The sequence below is a fragment of the Natrix helvetica genome (assembly GCF_964273705.1).
Source record: "Natrix helvetica genome assembly, chromosome: 2".
Lineage (NCBI taxonomy): Eukaryota > Metazoa > Chordata > Lepidosauria > Squamata > Natricidae > Natrix > Natrix helvetica.
Genome location: NC_138552.1, coordinates 81,797,625 through 81,825,374, shown reverse-complemented (window position 1 = coordinate 81,825,374; position 27,750 = coordinate 81,797,625). Strand labels below are relative to the sequence as shown.

At 40.2% G+C, this 27,750-nt stretch overlaps 1 protein-coding gene across 5 annotated transcripts in view; it reads right to left on the bottom strand.

Annotated features, from left to right (window-relative positions):
- Positions 1 to 27,750, bottom strand: part of CCDC171 (coiled-coil domain containing 171) — a 207,539-nt gene that overhangs the window by 125,788 nt on the left and 54,001 nt on the right. For all 5 annotated transcript variants that reach the window (XM_081945144.1, XM_081945142.1, XM_081945145.1 and 2 more), the window contains one exon: positions 5,380 to 5,482. In XM_081945144.1, coding sequence (XP_081801270.1) covers positions 5,380 to 5,482 — 103 coding nt within the window. The remainder of the gene's footprint in view (positions 1 to 5,379; positions 5,483 to 27,750) is intronic.

Sequence of the window (27,750 nt, the reverse complement as noted above, 5' to 3'; positions counted from 1 at the left end):
CAAAAGCCATTTTGAGGCTTCAGTGTTGCCACACTGGAGCTGAGGGATATCGAGGGGGGAATAGAGTTAGCCGGGGTTTTGTAACCAAAATAAAATATTTTCCCCTGGGAACCAAGGACGTTCTAACACCTGTCCAAAGAGATGAAGAGCAACATTACTAGGCGACCGGACGGCACCTTGATTGGACCATGAGACTGATTGTTCAGGGAAGGGGAAAAACTTTTACTTTTAATTAGATGAAAACCGTGGGAACCTTCAGAGTCGGTTTTCACCAGAACAGTGCCAATATGATACATCCAATAAAACTATTCTTTGAGAAATCTATCTGCCTTGGAGTTTTGTTTGCTATGGGGGTATTCCTTGGAACCCTGACAGCTATTCTATTTTGTTCTGCTCTGCTCTGGTCTGCTTGGCTCTTCCTGAGAACTGGCACTCAAAATGAACTTGTACATAGCATACACAGGTATAGGATGAATGGGTGCTATTCTTTTTAAAAATAATTTTCTAAAGTTACGGGAAACGTCATGATCTGGATATACAGCATGATCTGCATATCCTTTTAGCCACTGTGCATTACATACAGTTTTCAAAAGGCGTAAGTGAAAATGATCGTTAAATACAGCAAGGTCTTATGCTGCATGTTGGCTAAAGAGATGTTTCCAAAATCTTCAATTCTATAACAATATTCCAAAACTGAGCACTGTTAGCTTCTATAAAAATGTGTATTTATGAAACGTATCTAAAAGAATACGCAAGTAATTTTCTGAAGACGATTGGAGATCACTGTGATTTCTTGAGATATTAAAGGTATGGCCTTTATTAAGAGAGTTGTTCCATACATAAAGGTTTTGGAGACCATTTGTTCTGCATCTCACATTTCAAAATCATTGTCGTATAAAAAAAGCAATCTAAAAAAAATCTTGAGAAATAACTAAATAAACATGAAGCCAGCACAATTCTTTATTCTAAAGACTAAAGACCCTTCAAGCCAAGGACATATCACTTCACTCACATTTCTTTTCTTTAAAAATAAAACTCTTTAAATTGACTAAATTTATTTTGAAGAAAAAGCAACTCCAAGGAGCTTCAATCCAAAATGTGCTCTGTATCTACACTGAACCTCTCCTGTTTCCCATCCATTCATTGTTGTTATTGCAACCAAAATTTCTGCTTGCCATAGCCACAATTATTTTGGATAAAAAATCATGAAAGTCAGAAGCCTTCCCAACTTGTGGCAAAGAATATTCTAATGCGTTTCCCCCGGGATATCTCCAGTCTCTTTGCCATGAAAGTTGAAATACAAATGGTAAAGTGAAATAAAGTTATTGAAATGAGAGAATAATGAAAGTGTTTAACTCAAGAATGTTTTGATATTATTTATTTGATTTGTATCCTGTATTACAACACGGCCATCACTGACCAGATCATGAAGAAAAACAGCTGGCACAGGTATCTGCGCAGACAACATACAAACTGTTCTCCGTTACAGGCATCTCTGTAGTTAAGGATCTAGAAGCACTGCAATCTGCACCTTCGGGGAAGTCCAAAACAACTCAAAACCATATGAATTTCAGTTTTATAGTCATCAACAACCCCTTTAGATTGATTAGATGTAATTTCAGCTTATTCTCCTTTATCTAACCCATTATGAAACTTGTTAAGTAAGTAAGCTCCCAGTTAGGAGAGCAAGTGTGCAGAGAAGCATAATGAGAGTGGTATGGAAGAACATGCACAAACCAGCATAAAGAGACACCGAATAGTATAAATAATAGTAGTTTACTATGTGGAAATATAGAGGTATTCAGAGTTCAATGTAAAGTCCAAGTCATACACGGTTCAGTCAGTAAGTTATCAATGTTCTCAGTTAAGGAATGATCCTTCGAACACAGTCCAGTATCAAATAATCAGTTCAGCACTTAAGTTGCTAACAATAGCAAAAACAGAGTAACTCACAATACGTCCACCAATCAGCATCTAACAAAGAGCTAACAGTCATTCTGGCTCCCTCTTATCGCTGCTTGAAGTAACAGCAACCAATCACATTTTATAGCAGTACTTAAAGAAACAGTACTACCATCCTGGTTTATATATTGCTAACCCAACTGTTAGCTTACATTCCTAACAATTTTTCCAAAATTCCAGATACTTTTCGAGAATAGTTTCATATAGATGTTGAGCAACACTGAGCAATAAGGTAGAACCCTGAAGGAGGGCATTAGTTAAATGATTGATACAGAACAATCGCCCCCTAATGCCAGTTTCTGAACTCAGCCCAATGAAAGCAACAGAACCAGGATAAACTGTGCTTCCAAGACCAGGATCAGCCTAAAACAAACCACGGAATGATGATCTGTCAATGACAATAGAGCAATACAGTGTTCCTCCACAGGAATACTTTCAAACAAATCTCTGGGCTGCAGTCTCTCATGCCCATTAGTAACATATATACTTTCCAAAAATGTATAGACAGGGGTGTAGCGGGTGAGTTTGTGCATGGATTATAATTTGGATCTGTGTTAGTGTGGGGAAGCTTTCTGTACACGTTGCCAGCAAATCAGAGCAACAATTGGTCTTTTGATTAACCTCTGCCTCAAGAAAAAGTAATGTACTAAGAAACGTTAAATAAATATAACAAGCACAAGTGTTTTATGAGAAAGATATTGGATAGAGGGGATAACCTGAAGTAAGACACTTGATATTAAAATGTAATAATATTTTATCTGGGATGAGAGGCTTATGGAGCTCCTCAGAGGGAATAATAAATTTAATAGGTAAGATGTTAAAAGAAAAAATATACCTAATGTTAAAAAGGAACTGCATGTCCTATATAACTGTTAAGAAGCGGTCTGGTAGCACCTCATCCACCTAACCAATTTTATTAAAAGGCATAAGTTTTCATGAGCTGCAGCTCACTTCATCAGAAGCACAGAACAGGTAAAACTGATGGCTATGAGCTCACTTCTCACACTGCATGTTTCTTTCTATTTGTTTAAATATTTTAAAATTCTGAAACTCATAAGCAAAGGCAGCTTAAGTATGAATTCCATTCCAGTCCTGTGATTCCTATGTTCTGGTAAGGTAGTTTTCCTTTACTCTATATTCTAGGATCTCCTTAGAAAACAAATCCACAGATCTGTCATTGGGCACAGCCTTGTGTTTCTGCCTCTTCCCCAGTGCAAAGCTACTGGGGTGGGGGTGGGGGGCAACTATGGCCTCTTTATGACCTGTGGACTTCATGGCTGGCTCAGGAATTCTGCGAATTGAAGTGCACAGGTCATAAAGTTGACCATAGTTGCCCACTCCTGCCCTAAAGCAAAACTAAAGCAAACCACAATAGTTGCAGTACTCACTGTGCTTGATATTACCATTAGAAGACTGTGTGTTGAAATGCTCAGCCCCACAAAAAATGATTTATTTAATGGATGGTTTACTTTACACCAAAGGTGGGGAACGATGGCCACTTTATAACTTGTGGACTTCAACTCTGGAATTCTGGGAGTTGAAGTCCACAAGTCATAAACGGGCCGTCGTTCCCCACCCCTGCTTTACACCAAAACTGGGTCACCGTTCTTTATTGTATTGGCCATAACCATTCATTTAATCTCTTTTTTTTTTCAATGTGCTCAAAAGCAAGACATGACCCCGGTCAAAAGACTTAAGGAAACAACCAAATGTCAGCCAATTCTGTTCAGCCTCAAGACATGACCTACCTATGAGTCTGCTTGATGTAGTGGCACATTACAAAAATATTAAGTGTATAGAAAGAAGACAAAAAATCGTCCCCAAAAATAAGATAATGGCATCTTTCCCATCACCATCTTTTCCCCCAAGACAACTCTAACATTAAAACTAAAAATAATACCTATATACAAAAGCATATGTTTCATGTGAAGGATTCTTTTCAACTTGCTTTGCTTTGGCTCTTTCTTTCCAGGCAGCTCAATCTCCTTTGCCAAAACCTCTACACTAACCAAGTTGTTCCAAAATGCTTTGTTCAGAAATGTATTCAATGCTTCTGAAAAGAAGGAAATGCGCTCCTAGCCAATTTCAATAGTCTCAGTTCCCCTGGTTTCTCTAAGCTTTGTCCTGCGTGTCTCCCTATCTCCCCAGATGCAGAACGGATTTTGGTTCCAAACCTTTGGCTGGGTTGGATGAGGGCCATGAAAAATTCATGGTAATTACATCAATACTCATTTGCAGTGAAAGCTGAAATGCAAGAGGGAACGGCAAGTAAATCCCTGCTGTGTGAAAGAAGAAAACAAATCTCAACTATGTAGTGGGAAAGTCCCTGCTTCCAAATGGTGATTAATACAAACTGGGGCTGTATCACCATGGAACTGAAGGCCAGAAGTCTTCCAGTGCCACTTCTGTCATTGTAAAAAGATGTATTATCAGGATCCTTTCTGTCTAGAATTACTTTCCCTCTGACTTAATGTGGGTGGCCCACTGGCAGCCTAGTCTTGTAAAATAATACAAGCGATAGAACAGATTTATGCAGAAAGAGTAGAAGAGGGGGAGAATTCAGTAAATATGGTTCTTTTTTTTCCACTTTTTTGGAGAAAAAAGAAAGGGTTGGGGGGCTATGCTTAAGACTACTTGATACCATTTTAGGAGATCATTTTAATGCCTATTGTTCTGCTTCTGAAAAATGCTAGTGTTTGCCCAAAGTAGAATAGAATTACACTCTTCCTTTGCGAGCTTGGTTACCCTTCTGTCTACCAGAATCAGACCAACTGGAAAGAAAGACAAATGTGTGTAAAGATGGAATTACAGTGGCTCAACAATGAATCTCAAAAGAATGAGGGGGAAAAGACCTTTCATCTCTGAAATTTCTTTCAGCACTTTCCTCCGTTTGAAATTAACATTACTGATGATGCAGAGCAGACAATGAGGTGGGAAAAAGCGACTTCTGCACTTGGGTTGGGAGTGGAATTTGCCTCGGCATCACTTTAAACTAACATTGTTAGCAGTCGTGATAAACTCTGTGTCCTACATGACTTTTTTTTTTCTGAACACACAACCTTTAAGTGGCTGAAGGTTGCCTGTGAATTTGGCTCAGTTCAATCAAAAACATCTGTTCCCCTGGTAAGTCTGCTGTCAGGACGTTTTTCTCATTTGGCTTTCGCCACAACCTTTCCCAGCCAATCGCAAACAATCCAACACTTGTAAATCAAGTTTGGGCTGACAACAGCAGGCCTGCATTCGGTCACCCCATCCCAGCCAGTGAGGCCACTCAACTGCTGTGAGGGCTGCTCTTAGCATGTCATCGAATCAAAGCATGTTGAGAAGAGGGAATGAAAGAGGCATCTGCAGAATTCCCCTATTTAGTGATGTTGGAACATTGACAAATGCATCTGTCATTTCATAGCTTCAACTAACCTGCTGTCCACTGGCTTGACATAGTAAAGCTGTCCAGAAGTGACTCCAGTGCTCTCACGTTGTTTTCCCATGTCTCTGCTAGGAAAGCCTGGCGTTTCCTGGTCTTCATTTGGCAGGAGTGAGAACAAAGCAAAAAAAAAAGATAGATATTAAGGGCATAGAAAAGTCATTCATAACCACAAAAACTGTTGCAGGACACACCGTGGACCAATATTTAAGGGAAACAAAAACAAATCAGAGGAATTTCCCGTTACCAAAATAACAAAATTGAAGAAAAAAGTAGAAAATATTTCAAAGAAGTAGTGCCATGATGATTGCTTTTCCAGGTTAATTTCTAGGTAAATGGTGGATTTTGCATCATTTTAATGTTCTGCTGCTAGAGCAAAGTCCAAGTAAACCATCAGGAACTAATTAAAACATTACCCAGGAACCATTCGTATTTTTCTCTGTTGCAAAATACATCCTGGCTGGGAAATATGGCAATCCCAAAACCTGGCATGGCACCAAGGTGCCCCTGAAGAAGTCTGATAAATTGGTCCTCTGCTGAGATGTCTGGTCGATGTATTTAATTTTGGTTTTCCAAAGTAGCTTCATTTGTGTAATCTCATCTATAGGAAGCCCAACTGGTGAAAACTAGACTCTGCCTTTATTACTAGGAAAGTACCTTCCTGATGTAGTGTCTAAATCAGTATATCTTAACCCTGGGAACTTTTAAGATTGCATGCACTTCAACTCCCAAGATGGCTGCTTGGAGAATTCCAGGAATTAAAGTCCACCCATCTTAAGGTTCTTAAGGTTGAGAAGCACTAGTCTAAATGTGGAACAGGGCAACTCACTAGAGCCAAGTCATTGTGTCCATCTCGTCACGGCCATTTTGCCACGACCAACTCGCTGCAGCCAACTCTCCGCGGGACAACCCTCTGCAGGACAATTCCACGTGGGATAACTCATTGCAATAAATGTTATCTCCAATTGTTCTTTCAACATTATTTCTATTGACAAAAAAATGGAAACAATGTCAAAGAGTCAGTGGCGGATAACATCGCATTGAGTTATCCTACAAGGAACTGTCCTATGACGAGTTAACCACAGCGAGTTGACTCATGGTGAACTGGCCGCAGCGAGACGGCCGTGTGGAAATGGCCACAACAAGATGGCAGTGGCAAGTTGGCCACAAGGAGATGGCTCAGCGAAGTTGGCCACGGCGATCTGTCCTAGACCCTCTAGATGACAGTTTAGAAGATAAAGATGAAGTGTCATCCTTGACCAGGCAAAGCAAAAAGTCTCTCTATAGAGGCAGTTGGCTTTCATTCATATTCTGTGAGATTAGGGATGAGTATTCAGAAAAAAATGCAAAGCAAGAAAGAAGTCAGAGGAACCAAAAGATCTTGCATACATCAAAACAGTGAGAAGATTTTTCTTCAAGCCAGCATCTCTGCAATGAACATGTATGGAATCCAAGAACTTCTTCAAGGATATAGCAGGTGAACTGATTATATTGATTTTATTCCTAATTCTTTGCATGTGACTGTTTCTTTTCCTTGTTTTCTCTTATTTCCCCTTTTCATATCTTAAGATTAAGTATCATTACTTTTATTTATTTTTCTGTATATTTACCATTTCTACATGTAAAACTGTGCAGTTGTATAGTTATATGAGCCGCACATTGTTAGTTAAGTTCCATAATCTAGGGCTTTGGGGTAGGAAGATCCAAAGTATTTTCCTTTATTTTCTTAGAAAAGGACTGAGAAAATGTTCTTGTGTAGAAAGCCAAAGAGCTAAACAGCTTTGCTTAGTTTACCAGAGGTGGAGGCATCTAACTGAGTATTACAAGTTACTGATGATACCTCACCTCCTGACAATGGATGATCTCCCCCAGTGGCTTCATGTAGATGTTAAACAGAAGTGGAGAGACAGTGAACCCTGAGGCATCCCATACAGTAGGGCTGATAGTGGGATCTCCCATTCCAGATCAATACCAGCTAGTATCAGTCCCTTAGGAAGGAAGAGAAGCAACATAAAACTATGCTACTTGTTCCCAATCCTCAGAGCTGATCATTGTCAATAGTACTGAAAGCCACCAAGAGATCAAGTATAATCAGGATGGACACACTATCCCTCCTGAAAACAGGCTTGCTAACTTCCTCCCTAGTGTCTCAACCACTCAAGCCACCATGCTCCTACTTTGAGATGAAACTTGAACAATACCATTAAGATGGTCTTCCATATTTTGTTACAGTACAACTGTATTATACCTAGTGCTACAGTTTAATAAGCGATACAAAGCACTACAAAGACACGCTGAAAGCCTCCATCAAGTCTCTTGAAATTGACACCACCTCCTGGGAAACCCTGGCACAAGATCGTTCAACATGGCGCACGCTGATCCACCAAGGCTGCCAGACATCTGATGACAGAAGAACAACCATAGCACAAGAGAAGCGGGCACTCCACAAAGCCAGAGCTGCAAATGCTGCAACAATGGTGCCCACACATGTCTGCCCGACATGCGGCAAAACATTTCATGCCCATATAGGCTTGATCAGCCACCTGCGGACATATCATGGGCAGCCCACAACCTGTTAGATGTCAAGGTCCACTTCGAACACGATGGACAAACATTATTACAGTTTCATAACTTTCATTTTAACTAACCCTGCAGGATGATCTGTAAAGAAGGGCACAACTTATAGAAATTTGCCAAAATGAGTCATTTGTCACTGATATTAGTAGATACTGGGTCCGAGTTTGGTTTATGATAGAAAATACTGGTTAATTATCAAAAGATCGCATAGCATTTCATATTTCTTGTTAGACCTCCCCTTTTTGTCATGTACTTTCCTTTCCCTAGATTGCACTGTAATTATTTTTATTCTTTGACTGGAAATAATTTAAAAAATAAAAATAAAAATATTAACAGGCAGTTTGTTTCGGGAGGGGGAAAGAAATAAAATAGATCCCTTATCAACTTTTCTTCTAAACTGAACAGGAAAAATGTGTTATTTCAATTTGTGTCAACTTTCTAAAACCTCTATACAGGTTAACTCCCCTTTTCTTTTCCTTTCCTTTCTTTTCTTCTTTTCTTTTCTTTCCTTTTCTTTTTTTTCTTTTCTTTTCTTTACTCCAGTAACCCACAATCCAACTTGGAGTAACAGCCATCTTAGCTTTTGAGTTATCAGCACTTCCCACAACAAAAAGTCAGCCTGAAGATAAGGATTCAGGGTTTTTATGGTGAGAAACATCTTTTTCTTGTTAACTGAGCTCTGTTATGAGCCAACAGTGGATCATGACTGACTGGAATGTATGCGGATCTCTTCTGTGTTCTCCACCATTCTGCTTAAATATTTTATAAATTTGCTCTACCATTTCAATTTTAATTATATGTTCTGTATATCTACTAATATATTATTCATATACATTTCAGCGTTTGATCCCCAGTAGCATTTACATGGTCTTCCCTGTGTGATGGTTAGTACTATACATCACAAAGAATTTCCAGTGCCGATGGAATTCTCATGCCAAGATTTTTTTTCTTTCTTAAAACATCAGTATTCCAAAAAGAAGTATAAAGATGCATGCAATTTTTACAGGGTATAAATAGGCTAGAATGCTGAACTACACAGAATTCTGTCAACCCTACTTTGCCGTCCTCACAGAAAAAGCATATTGCCCACAGAACAGCATAAAAAGCAATGTCACACCAATAAAGTAAATATTTTCATGCATGTATATGCATTTGAATCACAAGATACTCAAACTGTGCACCAGCAGAATCTCTTCCAGCACAAAAGGTTTAGGGCAAGCTGTTCAAACAGCACAGAGCAGTTTATCTTCTCACACAGATGTTTTATTTTTAATCTGCCATATATTAATATATTTATATTGGTGCAACTTTTCTGTATTGACATGTTAAATTCATGTTGGCCCTGTGTAAATCAAGTTTGGCTACTTGATTTTTTCAAAATTCTCCCTCTGTCTGTCTCTCTCTCTCTCCCCACCCCCCACCCCAAGCTAAACATATACATTAAAATTTCCCAGCAATCCTGTGTACATTCTAGTTCCAGCCAATTGGGGATGCGATGACTTTAGCAGTTAAGAAGCTGAGCTTGTCAGCTGGAACACTGACAGCCTGGGTTTGAGATCTGAGCACCACATGATGGGGCGAGCTCCCATCCTTGCCCCAGTTCCTGGCCACCTAGCATGCAAATGCAAGTAGATAAATAGGTACCACTTCAGTGGGAAGGAAAGAGCATTTCATGTTTCACCACATGCTCTGCGCTGTGGGGTGATATTGTAGGAAGTTAGCACTCACCCTTCTCCTAGAAAAATGAAATATAATAGGAAATATTAAAGAGGCAGAATATTATATTTCCCTGGATGAGAAACGGAGAAACATGTTTTAAGGCAGAAAATAGACTCACTCTTAATAGCCCCCACCATCCACAATAGCCCACAGCAGATGTCCGTACTTAAGAGATAGAGATAGCTAGGTCTATTCATAGGCAAATGCCCTCATCCAAGATTCAACAAAGGCAGGATTAGCTCTCTACCCATCTCACCACACGGCACATGGGAAGATTACATCACCCAGCAGGGTTCAACCAAACCTGGCACTCAGGTCAGCCTAGAGTTACCCCTGCATGGCCCCTTGTATTCTGATTGACAACCAATCAGAATACAAGCTCAAATTCAAAAGCCCAGAGAGGGTATAAAACTCAGGCACACTCAGCATCTCTTTCCTTTTTTTCTTCTTCACCCAACATCTTCAAGGCATGTGATCCTGTCTACCATTAAAACCATCTTTTCAAACAGCCACCATATTTCCAGTATCTTTCTTTCCCCACTTGGTACTGAACCCAGATGGATATTTCTTCCAACAATATCATGCTGACCACATGACCAGGGGCATGTCTTCAGACAACGCCGACTTCCTCGGCTAAGAAACAGAGATGAGTAATGCCCCCCTAGAGTCAGATACTACTGGATAGGGGACATCTTTTACCTTTATCCAGCCAACCCCTTGCATTCTTTTCTCCCTCGAGCCCCCCTAGTTCCATGAGGCTCCCCAAATCTCCTTTCTATTTGAAAGCAACTTAAAATAACGTATGCATAGAAGCAGACTAAGAAAAGTTGTTCTTCATATCTGAGCTTTCCAACAATGTGAATGAGAAACTCAGAATGAGCTGCTTAGGCTTGGATTTCCCAGGCAGCGTTCTGCCTCTTGTCCAACATATATTGATCCTCTGGAAAAAGGTATATAAGCAAGAGAATCCTGACAGCAAGGTGCAAGAGGAACACACAGATGCTAGCGCCTGACTTTGGTGTAATTTGCAGCTAATTGAGCTTTCTGTTTCTCCACTGTTACTTAATCAAAGAGCTGCTCTGTTGCAGCCTGTCAAACTTGGGATTCAATTTATATGTAAATGCCTTTCCAACTACCAAGAGGACACCCAGCCAAACAGTATACCTTGAAATGGGCCAAATGCAGCTAAACGCAGCTGCAGAACCATCAGTTCCTCGAAGCCTTGGAGGTATTCACTACATTTAGTTACATGACAAAACATCAGATTGATTTTCAACCTGCCTACCATGCCACTCCATATTCAAATCATTCTGTTTGTACTCAAAATGACTTCATGCCCTAAACTCAGAATCCAAATGAATGCCATCATGTGATAGAATCACTACTGACAGGTGTCTTAGTGGTTAAGGTGCTAAACTATGATAAGGAAACCAGGTTTGAGCCCAGCCTTAGTAATGGAAACTTGCTGTGTGACTTTGGGCCAGTCTTTCCTAGCCTATTTTGAAGGATTGGAGGAATAAGGGCTATCTATCCCACTTTCAGCTCCTGGAGGAAAGGTAGAATAGAAATAATAATTGGCTTTACCACTGCAAAAATCTCAATGACCTAAGATGACAGTATTTTAGATATTTGAGGGTTCCTTTGTGGTTATCTCATGGTCATCTAGACTTTGCAGCCCAGCTACAGTAGCCCTACAATCAAAAGACAAAACTACGGGTAGTAGCAGAAGTGGGTTGCTCCCAATTTTACTATTGGTTTGCTTTGTGCGCTTGCGCGCCAGACGCACACTTTGCACACTGTTCAATATGAATTGTTCTTCATGCATGTGCAGAACAATTTACAGTGAACTGCGCACATGCGTCCACTACTAAACAACATGCTGGCAATGACAGCGGCGACCAGGGAAGCGGTTTGAGGGTGTGGCCAGCCTGGGTCACTGCCGGTTCTGCGACCCAGTTCAAAATACCACTACCAGTTCGACTGAACTGACCGAACCGGTAGCAACCCACCTCTGGGTAATAGTTGAGCTCCAAATTTGTAAGTGAGACATTTGTTAAGTAAGTTTTCCCCCGTTTTACAACCTTTCTTGCCACAGTTGTTAAGTGAATCACTACAGTTGTTAAGTTAGTAACACGGCTGTAGAGTGAATCTGGCTTCTCTTTTGACTTTTGTTGCCAGAAGGTCGCAAAAACAGATCATACAATCCCAGGAAACTGCAACTGTCATAAATATGAGCCAGTTGCCGAGCGTCTGAATTTTGATCACATGACCATAGAGAGGCTGCAAAGGTCGCAAGTGTGAAAAATGGTCATAAGTCAATTTTTTCAGTGCTGTTGTAACTTTGAACAATCACTGAATGAATTGTTATCATTTGAGGATTAACTATCTTAAAGTACTAGCTGAATACCCATGCTCCGCTACAAAACTATGTGATTGGGCTTGATAAATCGACACTTATAGCTTGAAAACTAATGAGTAGTTATGATCGTCTCTCCTATCCCCCTTCTCTCCGTCAGGCTTTCCCCACAAAGTCCTCCCCTCTCCTATCCCCCTTCTCTCCCTCAGGCTTGCCCCACAGAGACCTCTCCAAACTCCCAGCCCGCAGGCGGGATGAGTCATGCGCTGGCCACGCCCAAGTGGCAGTTGGAACAGAGTTCTTTTCAGGTTGGGAGGGGGAGTAGAATGTCTAATTCCTTAGCATCAGAGCGTGTTAATAATAATATAAGAAATACTAATGATCTGATGGTCATTTTGAAAAATCCTTTCTTAGCGAGGGCCTAGAAGCCAAGAGGAACATACGTGCCAAATTTCAAGTTTGTAGGCTTTACGGTTCTGGAGATTTCGTGATGTTGCGTGAGTGGCATTTCACTTTTATATACTGTATATATAGATTTAGATACTTTAATACAGATAATCTTAGATAAAAGATTATCACTTTGAATCACCTTATTAAAATCAAATTTTTAAAGTGAATTTGAAATGCCCAAAACTGCAAAATGACCATCAAGAACTGAAAGAGTCAAAGTGGGATAGAGATGCATTCTATCAATAAATTACATGTAATTAAAATATTTGATCATAATTTGCTCCTGATGCAAAAACATTACAGTGTAAAGCCCTTAAATTATTATCAGTATTGGACACTTGTTTTAGACTTTAGAGCAGTCTAACAGTACTTTTTAATAAACAAGAAATAATGGTTTATTAATTTAATTTAAATTGTTAAATTTAATTTAATTTAATTTAATAAATAATAAAACATTTTTGCTAATGCAAGCATTATTTGCCAGGAGTCTGGAATAAAGAAGTCAAATATCTCCTATTTAAAAAATCAGTGGCTTTAAGGAATATTAAGTATTATCCTGTTGCAGTTAACTCAACAACAATAACAAAGATCATATTTAGCAGACATTCGGTAGAATCATAGAATGCCATTAACTTAACTCAAGGGTTACTCCCTATTGCTCCATTTTGGCTTCATAACAATAAATTTGTTTGCATGATCTTACAAAGATGAATATAGTTTAAAGTTGTGGATGTAGTCTTGAATTATATATTACAAATTGGAATTGTTCACTGTATCAAATATTTTATATTTATCAAGCATGAGGAAAAGCAGCCTTAAACATTTCTTTTCAAAGACAGTGGAATTTTACATTTACTATCTCGGAAAACTGAGGTGTTCACTTTTTGTTTAACACTTTGTCTCTTTACCAAAGCAATAAAAAGGCTAATCAATATTATTCCATGTGCCAAGATTTACAGATGCATTTAAAGATTGGCCAGAATGAGTTTATATATGCTGTTTCTTCTTTTACGGCTTTTGTCCTCTTTTTTTTTTTATTTTGAGTTTTCTCATACTTTGAGGAATGTAGATTGAGAAAAGCTACACAATTGTGTTCATAAACATGACAACTATATTTGCTATGAAGAGTCAAAAGCTAACTTTGCAGATTTAAGCAAACCATCCACTCAGGGCTTAAATTATATCACCTGTTGCTTATGAGGATACATTATATGTTTAGAAATTTCTTTCCAGTCTTTCTTCCAATGAGTTCAGATGTGAACTCATTTCAACCTATGATTTATTGCATGTTCAAATTAAGCTCTAGCTGAAACAGACAGAACCTCCTTGAGCGACATCTGGAAAACTAACAAGTCATCTAAATGACAATATAGCAAGCTTGTGATCTTTGTTGGATGAATGAGCAAATATTTCAACGAGTGGCCTCTGAATAACCCAAGATAATCATCAGCAAAAGTATGGCTGGAATTTTTAACAACTAGAAAGTTGCATTTTGATGGTCAGGTAGCTATTACTCCTATGAAATGACTATGATTTCATGAAAGATTATTCTGAAGGACAGCGGAATAGGAAAAAAATAAGTAAAGCATGCAAAGAGGGGCAGATGCCTAGGAAGAGGAAGAAAATTGGCTGAAGAAGCTTGGAAATAAAGTTCCCCGCTGGAGCTTAGAATTTGCTCAGCTCTGAGCTGACTACGCTCCCTCCAAAAATATTGTATTTTTTGCCCTATAAGACTCACTTTTTTACTCCAAAAAAGAGGGTGAAAATTTGGGTGCGTCTTATACGCCGAATGTAGCCCAACTGGGTCATCTAAAAATGGGGCAGGCAAACACCAGTGAGGAAGAAAGTGATGACAATGACTGTGTGGATCTGTCCTTCCTCATTTCTGATAGCAGCGAAGAAGAGGAATTATTGGGGTTCGAATAAAAACATTACAGCCTTATTTTTGTTACTTTCACTGTTTACTGACTTTACTGACTGTTAATGAGAGTAAAGATAGTTCTTAATATGTTACATGGTTGACATAAAATTGTTCTTAAACTGCTGTTAACTTTATACAGTTGATATAAAATATTTTACTACAGTATTTGGTTCAGAATCTTTTTTTTCTAGATTTTCCTCCTTTAAAATTGGGTGCGTCTTATATTCCGGAGCGTCTTATAGGGCGAAAAATACGGTAACCTTGATAATGCAATAAGAAATGGAAGACACATAGGTAGAGAGGCAAGACATGGCTGTCTGTGTAGGAAGGGGGTCAAATCAATCAAGATGGTGGCTGCAACTATACAGCCAAATTTGCCCCCCTTTTATGTGCCATCAAAGCTGGGGTTCTCATCATGCAGTCACAGCTGCCACCTTGGTATCTGTATATTATAATCTAGTCTAGTCTAGTCTAATCTAATCTAAAACTCTGGGATTTCTGCTGGTCTCCTGTCCACACATTAACCAAATTCCGTTTTTTCTATTTGTTTCTTTGAGATCAGTCAGGTTTTGCTAAGTACCAGAATATCTGTGACCTGTATTGGTAAAACTGTAAACACATCTAAATCAGGGGTGTGTAATAACAAAGAAGAATTATATGTAGTATATGCAATTTTTTTTAGTGATTCCGTTATCTCTCCAACGTGTGTGTGTGTGTGTGTGTGTGTGTGTGTGTGTGTGTTGGGGGCATGATATATATGTAAACTAGGCTACAGATTCTGAGTTTAAGATTGCTCACGTCAAAGATGGATTTTGCAAAGATGAATGCCACAGACTGAAGGAGGACTTCTCCCTAGCAGAGAGAAGACCGTACTCGTCAGTCTTAAAGACCAGGCATGCTAACAACAGAACAAGTGAACGGATGCAGAAACTGAAGTAGATAGAAAGCTACACCAATCCCAATGCTTCCTGCTCTTTCTAACCTTCAGAGACTTCTCCATATGAAAACGCAGCACTATGAGGGAAGCCATTTCAATAAAAGCACAGTCAGTGATCCTTATTTTACCGTAAAGTTTCCCTCGGTGATCTTCATTCTGTTGCAAAGTGACTTTCAAAGTCGGTAGCTCATTAAACGTCTTGCTTGCCACCCACTTAAAAAGTAATTTATTTCCCTATTGGAATCCTTGTTATACGGTTCTTAAGCATCGTGTCCTATACCAATAAGTAGAAAGACTGAGGACACCACTGATAACTGATAACCTTCAGCATAACAAGCAGAAAGGAATTCTGTAGCCTTCCCTGCAGTGTGTTGGGGAGACCCTAAATAGCCTGGCTGGAAAATTCTGCGCATGTGAACTGTAAAATACTAGGAGGGTCAACTCCAAGATGCGGCTGCTTATAAATACAATAGTGTAGCTATGTCCTCCCTTCCCAAAATATCCCAGTGTTGTGGCTCTCCAGAGGACCTGGCAGCAGATTCAGATAGTGAGGAGATTGGGAGTAACATGGGCCAGTCTTGGAATCTGGGGAAGGCTCTGACGAGTGCTCTGCATCGGAGGCAGAGATGGGGACAGGGCCGTTTGACAGTTATCAGCTGCCTTCGGAGGCAGACTTCACTGAGGCAGACGAACAGATGGAGTCTGTTCCCAGTGTGTGCATGCGTAGAGTTGCCAGACGAAGGGAACAGCTAAGGAACAAAGGTCGACTTGGGAGGAAGGCTACAGGTGAACAGTGAATGGCACCTCTCAAATGGAATAAAAGAGGAGCAAAAGGGGAGGGATGTTTGCAGGGGACAATTAGTTCATTCCTGGATTCTTGCCAAGTATTGCGGCATCTGAAAGATATCGGCCTGGCCACTGTCCAAGCCTGATAAAGGTCGGTAATTGGGAACTATCTTGGAGAACTGTGGGCTGGGACTTTGCTGGAAAGGAATTCACTGTAAATTAAATAAAAAGTGTTTATGGCAGGGGTGTCCAAACTTGGCAACTTTAAGACTTGTGGACTTCAACTCCCAGAATTCCCCAGCCAGCAGAGCTGGCTGGAGAATTCTGGGAGTTGAAGTCCACAAGTCTTAAAGTTGCCAAGTTTGGACACCCCTGGTTTATGGACTCAGCTTCGTGCTGCTGGGGAAACTAGGTCAGAACACCCACTTCCAAAAAGACGGAGGGGAAAAAAGTGGGATACAGAAAATAAAAAGCAATTAGCTACACCAAAAACAATATAATTGCTAATCACTCATCACTTCACTGTTAATATCAAATATGGGTGACTCCCACAGCCGCGGATTTAGAACAGATTTATAGTTTCAGGCAATATGAAGGTCTTCTCCAGCTGCAGAACTATATTTATTTACAGAGTTAGTCTTCAATTTACAACCATTTGTTTAACAGCCATTCAAAGTTACAGCGGCATTGAAAAAAGTGACTCACAATTGGTTCTCACATTTACAACCGTCACATGATCTCCATTTGTGACTGGCTTCTGACGAGCAAAGTCAACGGGGAAAATCAGATTTTGCTTAACAAACAACTGCAGTGATTCGCTTAACAACCATGGCAAAAAAAAGGTGATAAAATTGGGTGTGACTCACTTAACAACCAGAGAGCTCCTGGGGCCTGGGAAGGGCAGAAATGAGCAAAAAACGGCCCACTTGTTGCTGAATTTTGCCCCTCCCCGCCCCCAGGAGCACTCTATAAGCCTCCTAAAGTCTATTCATGCCCTTTTTTATGATGAAAAACAGGCCGTTTTTTGCTTGTTTTTGCCCCCAGCCCCCAGGAGCAATCTACAAGCCTCCTAAAGGCTATTCATGCCCTTTTTAAAAAAATAGGCTCATTTTCACAAAAAATAGCCATTTTTGGGAGGTTTGTAGAGTGCAATTTTTTTTTAATTTGCCTCTTCAAAACCTTGGTGCGTCTTATACTCTGGTGCGTCCAGTGACGTGCAGTCAGGTGAGGCAAGTGAGGCACAGCCTAACCTCTCATTATCAGGGCAGCGAGTCATTCGATGGGAAACTTGCCTTTTGGGAGGAATGACCCAGCTTGGCTCCCGCTTTTGATCTGCCGCCCAACGACCGAACGGAGAAGCGAAGAGGCAGGAGAGACAAAGCAGGAGCCAAGCTGAGTCATTCCTTCCAAGAGGCAAGTTTCCTATCGAATGACTCACTGCCCTAGACTCGAGGCTCCAGTCCAGCCTGCGGTGCTTGCAGGACTCCCAAGCTCGGCACCAGAGAGCTGCCGCGAGAGAGGCCGGCCAGGTTGCCCGGGCGGCGGTAGAGGTTCCCTTTGTTCTTTCGGGTGCAGGAAGCGGGGGGGGAGAGGCTTCCTCCGCTCCGTCCGCTCCCCATCTGCGCTGCCCTCGCCCGACAAGCGCGCCCCGGATTCCGCGCAGCTCTGGCAGGCGGTGCCCTGGCCAAATCCCAGGGCGGAGGGCAGCAGGTCGCAACTGAGCATGCCTGACTGTGGAATTCTGGGAGTTGAAGTCCACAAGTCTAAAAAAATTGCTGCCTCACACGCTGTAAACCTCACCACACGTCACTGGGTGCGTCTTATAATCCGAAAAATACGGTATCTAATCCAATGTTTTCCCAACATGGGCAATTTTAAGACCTATGAACTTCAATTCCCAGAATTCCTCAGCCACCCATGCTGTTTGGGGAATTCTGGGAGTTGAGGATCGTGTGCACCTAAAGCTGCCAAGATGGGGAAGTCCTAAACTATTCAAATATCTTATGGAAAGCTTTAAAAAAATTCATGTACAAGACAGGAAAGTAAAACACAAAAACAAAGCAAAATCCTTGAAGCAAAGGAGTCACTGCAGATAAAACAGAAATTGACTTCTATATCTGAAAGTACACATATTGTCATATAAAAGTTCACTTAGTGACCATTCAAAGTTACAATGGCACTTAAAAATGTGGTTTATGACTGTTTTTCAGTTATGACCATCATCATGATCATGTGATCAAAATTCAGATGCTTGGCAACTGGTTCATATTTATGACCATTGCTGTGCCGCAAAGTCATGTGATCACCTTCTCACAAGCCAAGTCAATGGGGAAGCCAGATTCAGTTAAAAATCGTATCTCTAACTTAATGACTGCAGTAATTCACTTAACAACTGTGGCAAGAGAAGTCATAAAATGGGGCAAAACTCACTTAACAAATGTTTCACTTAACAGTAACTTTGGGCTTAATTGTGGTCGTAAATTGAGGACTACCTGTATACCTTTTCATGAAGCAATCTCTCTCTTTTGAACAAATGGCTGTGTATCTTTTATATCTGCAGACAGTAATAAAGTTGCCACAAGCCCAGTTTATCTTAATTTTCTCAACTTTTACAGATATTTCATTATCATTTTGGACCCACTGCCAAAACACTGTTATACACTCAGGAGTGATCGCTGCATTAGTAAAACCATTTCACACAAAAAGGATTGTTTATTGCCCTGGATATCAATACAAAAGTTAGCTATGTATCATATCATTTAGTAAATAAATATTTCCCCAAAGAATGATTGGGACAGCTAGCTTCATTTGCTGAAATGGGCCGCAGTTCTGATAAAACCTTAAGCATTTTTTAAAAACATGGAGCAATCTTGCCAACAATCCTCCCTCCTGCCCCCTTTGTTTAATTTATATACCAGAACTAAATTGGAGATGTTATTTATTTTGGAAGATGAGCTTATTAGCATTTATTAGAATTGTATAAATCAACTTAATTGTATGGATCTCTTTCAATCAAAACAAAAATGTCTGGCATGTTATAAAATGTGAAGTTACTACTTTTTAATGTAAGCAACTATGAATATTTAGCAACACATCTGAAGTTGCAGCTAATGTATTTTTATCGTCAGAAGCACTTTTTGGGGTAGACGAGTGCTGATTGGCTGCGACTAGTCAGAAAAGCTATGTGATGCTTTGCCCACAGGGTGGCACTACAAAAGGACAGCCAGTGTTTTTAACACAGGTATTGGCAAACTTGCTCACTTGCAATACTGAACGAGTCCTGTGATGAAGGAATGACAGGCAGTCATTAAGGAAGTGTTAACTTAATGAACTCATCTGGTGTACAGCAGCTGCTTGGCTTCCCGATAACTCCATCGAATGCCGCATAAAGTGAACCATTGATCACTGCAGCAAAGAAAGGGAAATTGGATAATATTTTGTTCTGAGACTTTGGCATAGCTCCTCATGGATTATTCATCTGACTTGGAGAGAACTATTTCTGGGTTTGGTCTGGCTTTTCCACACTCAGAAGCTTGAATCTGGGCTTGTCTGAATGGCTCCCGAACCGGTACCTAAACCCTATTGCTTGCCCATGTGTCCCTTTAATCTTCCCTGTCTATTTAGTCTCTCTTCCTTACTGCGCTTCATATCTAGCAGACTGACGTTTTCTCTACTTCCTTGCATTCCCAAGCCAGCTCTCTACTGCTGTGCAATTCATCCCTGACTTTGCCTCTACTTTAAAAGCAATCTGCTTCCTAAATCCAACCAAGAATTCTAGTGCACCATTAATCCATCATGATTCAAATCCGAATCTGAGATCTTTAGCTATTTCCACTTTGTTCACGTGTGTGTGCGTGTGCATGCGCATGTGTGTAAGAATGTTAGGGCAGGTATTTAAGAATGGTAGGACTTTGGGGGTTCATAACATACAACAGCACAGTGTAGGACTTGAAGTATTGGCCCAAAATTGAGGTGACCCAGGTTTAAAACCGGCTTCCTACAGCTCAACTATTTTGCAGGGTTGTTTTTCAGGCAAAATTAAGGATGAAATGATATGCACGCTTCAAGCTCCTAGGAGGAAAAAGAGGATACAACCCCAATAAATAAGTGTTCATCTTAAAGGTTAAGTGAACTTTAGGGTACAAGTATGTCAGGGGAAGTTTCACCCTGAACTAATGAGGTGTAGACCGCCGGCTTTCCTAACAGCATATCTTCAGAAAAAGCGAAAATAAGACCCGATAACATGTTCTAATTAAAACAAACTTTAATATGAAAATAAAATAAAACAGATCTATCTAATTGTTACATTTTGGCAAGAGCAATTATCGCCCACCTTCTCCGGTAGGCAGACGAAGATCAGAAGGAAAGTTCAAGAATGTGTGACGTATTAAGAAACTTGTTAAGAAGCATGCGCAGTAAATCATTGTCAGATAAGGCCTATGACCTGATCAGTACATCTTCAGCACGGCTAGCAAACAATTAACGCAGTGACAAGGTAAAGGTTCCGCTCGCGCATATGTGCTAGTCGTTCCCGACAGATGATGCCAGGGACGGTGCTCATCTCCATTTCAAGGCCAAAGAGCCAGCGCTGTCTGAAGACATCTCCGTGGTCATATAGCTGGCATGAAGGAGCATGGAACGCTGTTACCTTACCACCAAAGATGATCCCTATTTTTCTACTTGCATTTTTTATGTGCTTTCAAACTGGTAGGTTGGCAGAAGCTGGGACAAGTAACGGGAGCTTGCTCTGTTACGCGGCGCTAGGGATTCAAACCACAGAACTGCCGACCTTTCTGATTGACAAGCACAGCATTTTCAAGCCTCCAAATGAACACAACTCACGTTTTCTTTAAAAAAATTGTCCCATGTAACATTCTCCACACTGGCTCTTGAATGCACAATTTCCCTTCCCACAGATTTTTACATTATTTTATTATTTATTTCCCAAGGTATATAATCTATACTTCTAAGGCACATAGAAGGCCTTGCTTTGGGTAGCTGAATTATACATATAAGGTGGGATATCAAAAGCAATATTTTTATTTCAGCCATAAAAGAAAAGCGATTGATCTTTTCTTAAAAAAAATGTTTCAGTGTTTTTCACCCTCTGGTTGTTGGAAAAGAAAAAAAAAATAGGCTCAGGGCATTTATCCCTGGGCAAAAGTAACAAATGATTGAAAAGTGATGTGCAATCTCAGCTTTCTTTGCATATTGTTTTTGCAGATTAAAATGAACAGATGAGTTGGGAAGACAACCAAAACACATCGCTTCAGAAAACAATAGGAAATTGCCTAGTTACCCCTCATTGGTAACAAAAATCAACAACAAATCATTGCAACATGCATACACCACATTATTTCCATCTCCACTTCTTATATGACAAGTAGGAAAATACAAGGCAGTTGCAGTGTCAATGGATGAATCTTAAAATATAAATTATCATGTGTGAAAGCTCACTGGGGGATTTTAAATTTTCATAATAGTACAGAGAATATTTGTTCAGCTTACTCTTTCTTTGCACACATACAAATTAGCCAGCCCACCAGAGACTATCATAAAAGCAAGAGAAACATGCACTTTTCACTGAGAATAGCTTGCACGTTCATTTTTCAGCAGAAAGGATTTTAAAAAGATAGAAAAATAACATTTTTTTTAATTTACTACTTTTTAAAAAAAATTCAGCCCAACTATATGACAAGCTTATCACTATCCAAATTGGTGATATAGCCAAATCCACCAGTTTTATCCAAATTATTGCATGTATTATATCTATTTTGGAGGCACCCACCCCCCATGCTAAATAACTGAATGGTTCTTGAATTTCTGTAGTTATGTAGCTATAGATAACCTATTATTTTCAATGATTTCCAGAAAATATTGAATCTGTTCATGCTTAAAATTTATAGCAGTTTCATTCTTACCTTAAAAATTCCCCAATAATATTTAATGTTAACAAGGTAAATACCAATAAAGTTGGATTACCAATTCAGCCAGGAAGAATGGCATTAAAAGTGAGCAAAAAAAAGGGGGAGGTGTTAGAATCTTTCAGCAGGGTTGCAAGGATTCACATAAATTTCCCAAAGGGAAGAAAATAGACAAACAATTTAATCTGCATAAATTTTGAATGTAGTTCCTGTGGAAGCTACAGGCTGAATACCACCTCTGGTTGAAGGGTTGAAAATAGTAGTAACCAAGGACTACCTATAATGAAAGTTTAGCCATGACTAACTTGCCCGATTAATTTTCAAGCCGGCCTGAATTTAGTTAGTTACTTTAGCTTAGTTACTGTATTTTTTGGTGTATAAGACGGACCTTTTTTCCTCAAAGGAGAGCCTGAAAATCTGGGTGCATCTTATACACTGAATACAGCATTTTTTTGCCTCCCAAAACCCCACCCCGTTCACCAAGATGGACGTGCATAGCCTCTAGGAAGCTTTTAGAGAGCTCCTGGGGGCTGGGGAAGGCCCCCAGAAATGAGCAAAAAACTGTCAGGGGAAATATTTCACCCTCAACTAATGAGGCTTAGACCGACGGCTTTTCCAAACAGCATATCTTCAAGAAGCGAAAAATAAAAAAAACCGATAACATGTTCTAATGAAAAACAAGCTTTAATACAAAAATAAGAAATAAGGAAATAAACAAATCTATCTAATTGTTACATTTTGGCAGAAGCAGTTTGTCTCCCAGCTTCCTGGCAGACGGACAAAGATCAAAAGGAAAGAAGTCTCTGGAATGTGTGATGTATTAGAAAGCATGCGCAGTAAATCATTGCTGATAAGAACTATGACTTGCGCAATAAGTCTTCAGGTCAGCTAGCAATTTAACGCAGTGACAAAAACGGCCACTTTTTTGCTCAATTTTACCCCCACAGTCCCCAGGAGCACTCTATAAGCTTCCTAAAGGCTATCCATGACCTTTTTTAAAATGAAAAAGGGGCCGTTTTTGCTTGTTTCCCCCACCCCCCAGCCGCCCGGAGCACTCTGCAAGCCTTCTAAAGGCTATTCATGTCTTTTTTTGAGGGGGGGGAACGGACCATTTTTGGGAGGTTTGCAGAGTGCAAAAACTTTTTTTTTTATTTTCCTCTTCAAAACCTTGGTGCATCTTATACTCCGGTGCGTCTTATACTCCGAAAAATACAGTAATTTTTTTTCTAAGGATCTGTCTTTGGACAATAACCAGTTAGGTACCAATCATATAGCAGTGCTATGTTTAATTTGACCTCTGATAATCAGAGAAAGTGTCACAGTAGTGCAATGGTTAGGATACAGTACTGTAGGCTACTTCTGCTGACTGCTGGCAGCCAGCAATCTGGCAGTTCGAATTGCACCAGGCTCAAGGTTGACTCAGCCTTCCAACCTTCCAAGACTGGTAAAATAGGACCCAGATTGTTGGAGGCAATATGCTGCCTCTGTACACTGCTTAGAGAGGACTATAAAGCACTGTGAAGCAGTATATGTCTAAGTGCTATTGCTATTGCTAATACTGGCCCAGTTAGAGCTAAAAATATATCATTGTAGGTTTGCAGATATATGGATATAAATGGGGTAAAAAATTATAAAATAAATAACTGGGTGAAAGAGGAATCCAAAATATTTTTGTCCTCCAAAACAGATAACAAACCTATTAGTGCAAGTTACATCTTATTTATATCTACATCTCTATCTTCTTTAGCAGCATAAATTCTCAGTCTTCTGATCCAACTTGCCTAGCTTTGATAAGGCAATCGCCTTATAACTTTATGCATCCTAAAACAAAGACTCCATGATCGTTGACAATTCTGAGGACTTGTTTTAGCAGAAGCCTACTCAGAAATGTATTTAAATACTTCCAGCTGGAAGAGTTTTCGAGTGTCATTGGCTGTACGGATATACACACACACAAGACACACACATCTATACATGATCTGGAGGCTGTGTGGGGACAGTGCCAATTCCCAGTGCTGATCCCTGCTAGCCCAAGCAGCAATCTGGGAACTATCAGAATAAGTGCAAGCAATATAATCAAGACCAGCAACGGCTGTGCAAAACTCCCAGGCTACATCGGATAATCCTCCTTTTCTAGCTGTCACTTTCAATACTGAACTAAGTCAGACATGAGAAAAGTTGGTTGCTGGACAACCATTCAGAGATCGCAATTGGTAACGGCCTCACAGCATAAGCTCCTCGCATTCATGGGATGATCATGGGAAAAGCAGAAAAAAAAAACAAGTCCAGACTTCTACTCAAATACCATACACAAGGGAAGGATCATAGCTTAAGAAGAATGTGGCAATACTAAAACGGGGCCTCCTCAAAAACTTAAATTCTGAGACTGTCTACTAATGTCCTACAGGAGGAAACATTTCTGGGCAATTTGTTTCCCGCAGATTAATCAAAGACTGATGAGGGCATCATTTTTTTTTCTGACAGTACCTATTCCCCCTCCCCAATCTGTTACCTTCCATGGGAGATTATGGTTTTTGTGTTCCCAGAATTTGGGGTGAGGACCACCATTTCTTGTGCTCCTGAATATTAGGTATAATCTGATACAAAAAATATATACAATAACACCTTGTTCAGTCTACAAATTCCTGTCTGAGAATGACTTTGATCTGCTGCAGACTTCATGGATTCGACATAGGCCTAGTTTGAGGACTTTCTTGCTTCTTCCTTCCTTTTAAAACAGTATCTTTGATATTTTTCCTGACGAAGATTTCTGAAGAAAGACTGCTTATGTCCTCGTGTATGTTCATCTATCCTAATGTACGTATTACTGAGGCATGAATTTTTGCGTTCTTCTTTTTAATCTCTCCCAAGCAGAAGATATCGCACTTACCAAAACCCTAAAAATAATGCCTTATGTGGGGATTTTCAAACTAGCTTGAGGGTCACCAATAGTTTTAGGCCCACGGTTGTTTAACACTGTAGAAAAGTAATAATAAAGGGAGATGAAGCTTAGTAAAAAGATCAGGAACCCTCAGACGTTGAAGATCCTGCTCAATTTTATTGAGCACATCAGATTAGATGAAGATTCCTTCAGAAAAGGAACATTTTTACCTAGCCTGAAGAGACAACAATATTAGTGCCAAATATGTCTTCCAAGGATGTATATTTCACAGACAAAGCCGCACAAATGCGAGAGTCATATACATATACCTACCTGCCTCAATTTACCCAGAAAATGACCAAAGAGCTTCAGCATATACTGTATATAAGGGAGGAAACATTTCTGGAGATACTTTGGTCCTAAGCCATTCACAGCTTTTAAAAACTAACATCAAATCTTTGAATTTCATCCTGCAATGGACTAGTAGCCAATACAACTTTAAGAGCACTCTAGTATGAAACAATTGTATCCATTTTGAACTCCTGGAGGAAATGCATCTTATAATTTAACTAAGTGAATAAATGGTTGACTCTATATTTCTTTAAAAATTTACAAAGGCAACCTTGTGTCCAGAATCCCACTAGGCAATTGCCAGAATGTCTAATCAGTGAGTGGTCCTTGGTGCTCCCTGAGCTTGCAGCAGGTGTGAAATCCAGCAGGTTCTGACAGGTTCTAGAGAACCGGTAGCAGAAATTTTGATAGTTTGGAGAACCAGTAGCAGAATTTTTGAGTAATTTGGAGAATTGGCAAATGCCACTTCTGGCTGGCCCCAGAGTGGGGTGGGAATGGAGATTTTGCAGTATCCTTCCCCTGGAGTGGGGTGGGAATGGAGATTTTGCAATATCCTTTCCCTGCCTCACCTACCAAGCCACGCCCACCAAGCCATGCCCACAGAACCGGTAGTAAAAACATTTGAATTTCACCACTGGCTTGCTGTTTCATTACCCAAACTAGGTAACGTCATCAGTGCTAGCAGGGAGTGGAGTTTGTTCTCATTTTATATTCTACTGCCTTGCCCTGTCAATGTTGGTGAGAGTAGTCTTGGTGGTTCTTTGGTTGGGCTGTTTACTGTTAGCTTGTTCAGCAGTTCCTTGATTGTGCTATTGTTTGCGTGTATCCATGAATACCAAGTAACAGTAAGAAAACATGATGAAAACTCCTTAATTTCATTGCACATGGGCAGACGTAACCATAGGTTCAACTAGGAACTGTGACCAGCAAGTCCAAATAGGCTAGAGAATTCCTGGAAGCCTGGCACTCTTAACATATCAGGCATCAACATGCACATAGACATAAACAACATTTATGTACCATTCAAAAAATAATAATAATCAACAAGCCAAAAAGGGAACAGAAAAACCAAAACATCTCTCCATCAGCTATCAACAACCAGATGAGCATAGATTAACATCAAGATTAATATTAGACAAACAATCAAAAGCTGCCAAACAAACTAATAGTAAACAGCCCAACCAAAGAACCCACAAGATCACTTCCATCAACATCAACACAGTGAGCCACTAGAATATAAAATGAGAACAAACCCACTGTCTACTAGCACTGCAGTGACGTGCAGTCAGGGGAGACAGTGGTGAGGCACAGCCTCACCACTGTCATCATGAAAAGAAAAAAAAATGTAAAAGGAAAAAGGCAAGAGCTGAGGTCAGGCTGAGCTAGTTGCTGCCTCACTGTGGATGGCTCTGCTTAACTGTTTAAAAAAGCCTCTAAAAAAGCGCCCTCTACTATGAGGCAGGAGAACTGCATACCTCATCTAGTCTGACTTTAGGCGTTTTATGATCACTCGAGCAGAGTTAAGCAAGGGTTAAAAGCCTAAAAATTCCTGACGTAGGTAAGGCACGCAGTTTTCCTGCCTCATAGTGGAGGGCGCTCGTTTGGGTGGGGCTTCTTCAGAGGACCCGAGGCAAGAGCAGAGTTGAAATCCTCTCTGAAACAGCTGGAAAAGGTACGTGTGGGTTGGAGGGAGGGGAAGGAATTCAAACTTCATCCTCCTGGTGTGGGGCTTTGGGCAAAGGCTGGAGGGAAGGGTTAGGGTTTGATTGCAGGCAGAGCCAGGTTGCCTTTTCAAACCTGTAATCAGTGAAACTGGACTGGATCCTTCTGGGGCTGGAGGAAAGTGTGTGTAGTCCAATCCAACTTCTGTGTGTGTGTGTGTGTGTGTGTGTGTGTTTGAGAGAGGGGGAGGGAGGGAGAGAGGGAGGAAGGAGGGGAAGAGAGAAGAAAAAGAAAGAAGTAAACTTCTTTTGCAAAGGAGAAAAACAAATGCTGTTGCTTTAAATCAGAACTGAACATGCCTGGCTGTGGAATTCTGGGAGTTAAAGTCCACAAGTCTAAAAAAATTTAAAACCCACCACTGGGTCGGTGCCTCACCAGTCATAAACCTCACAGCACATCACTGTAGCATTGATAATGTTATCTAATTTGGGGAATGAAATATCTGCAAGAAAGCAACCAAGCTTAGACAGCATTATCTGCCTGTGTGGCAACCACGTCCATGTCTGTCCCAAAACTGAACGTGAAGCTGGAATGAAGTGGATTTAGAAAAGTAGCCTTCAAACATTATCTCCAGGTTGTTTGCAACCATTTACCCATCTTATTTCTAGGTATAGGATTAAATAGTTTATTTAATATAATTACTTTATTATTTGAAGCAATAGAAAATGGACCTTGGAATGAAGCCCTATTCCACTTCAGCTCTTCCCATTCATTTTACTAATAGTCCATCACAGCTTATT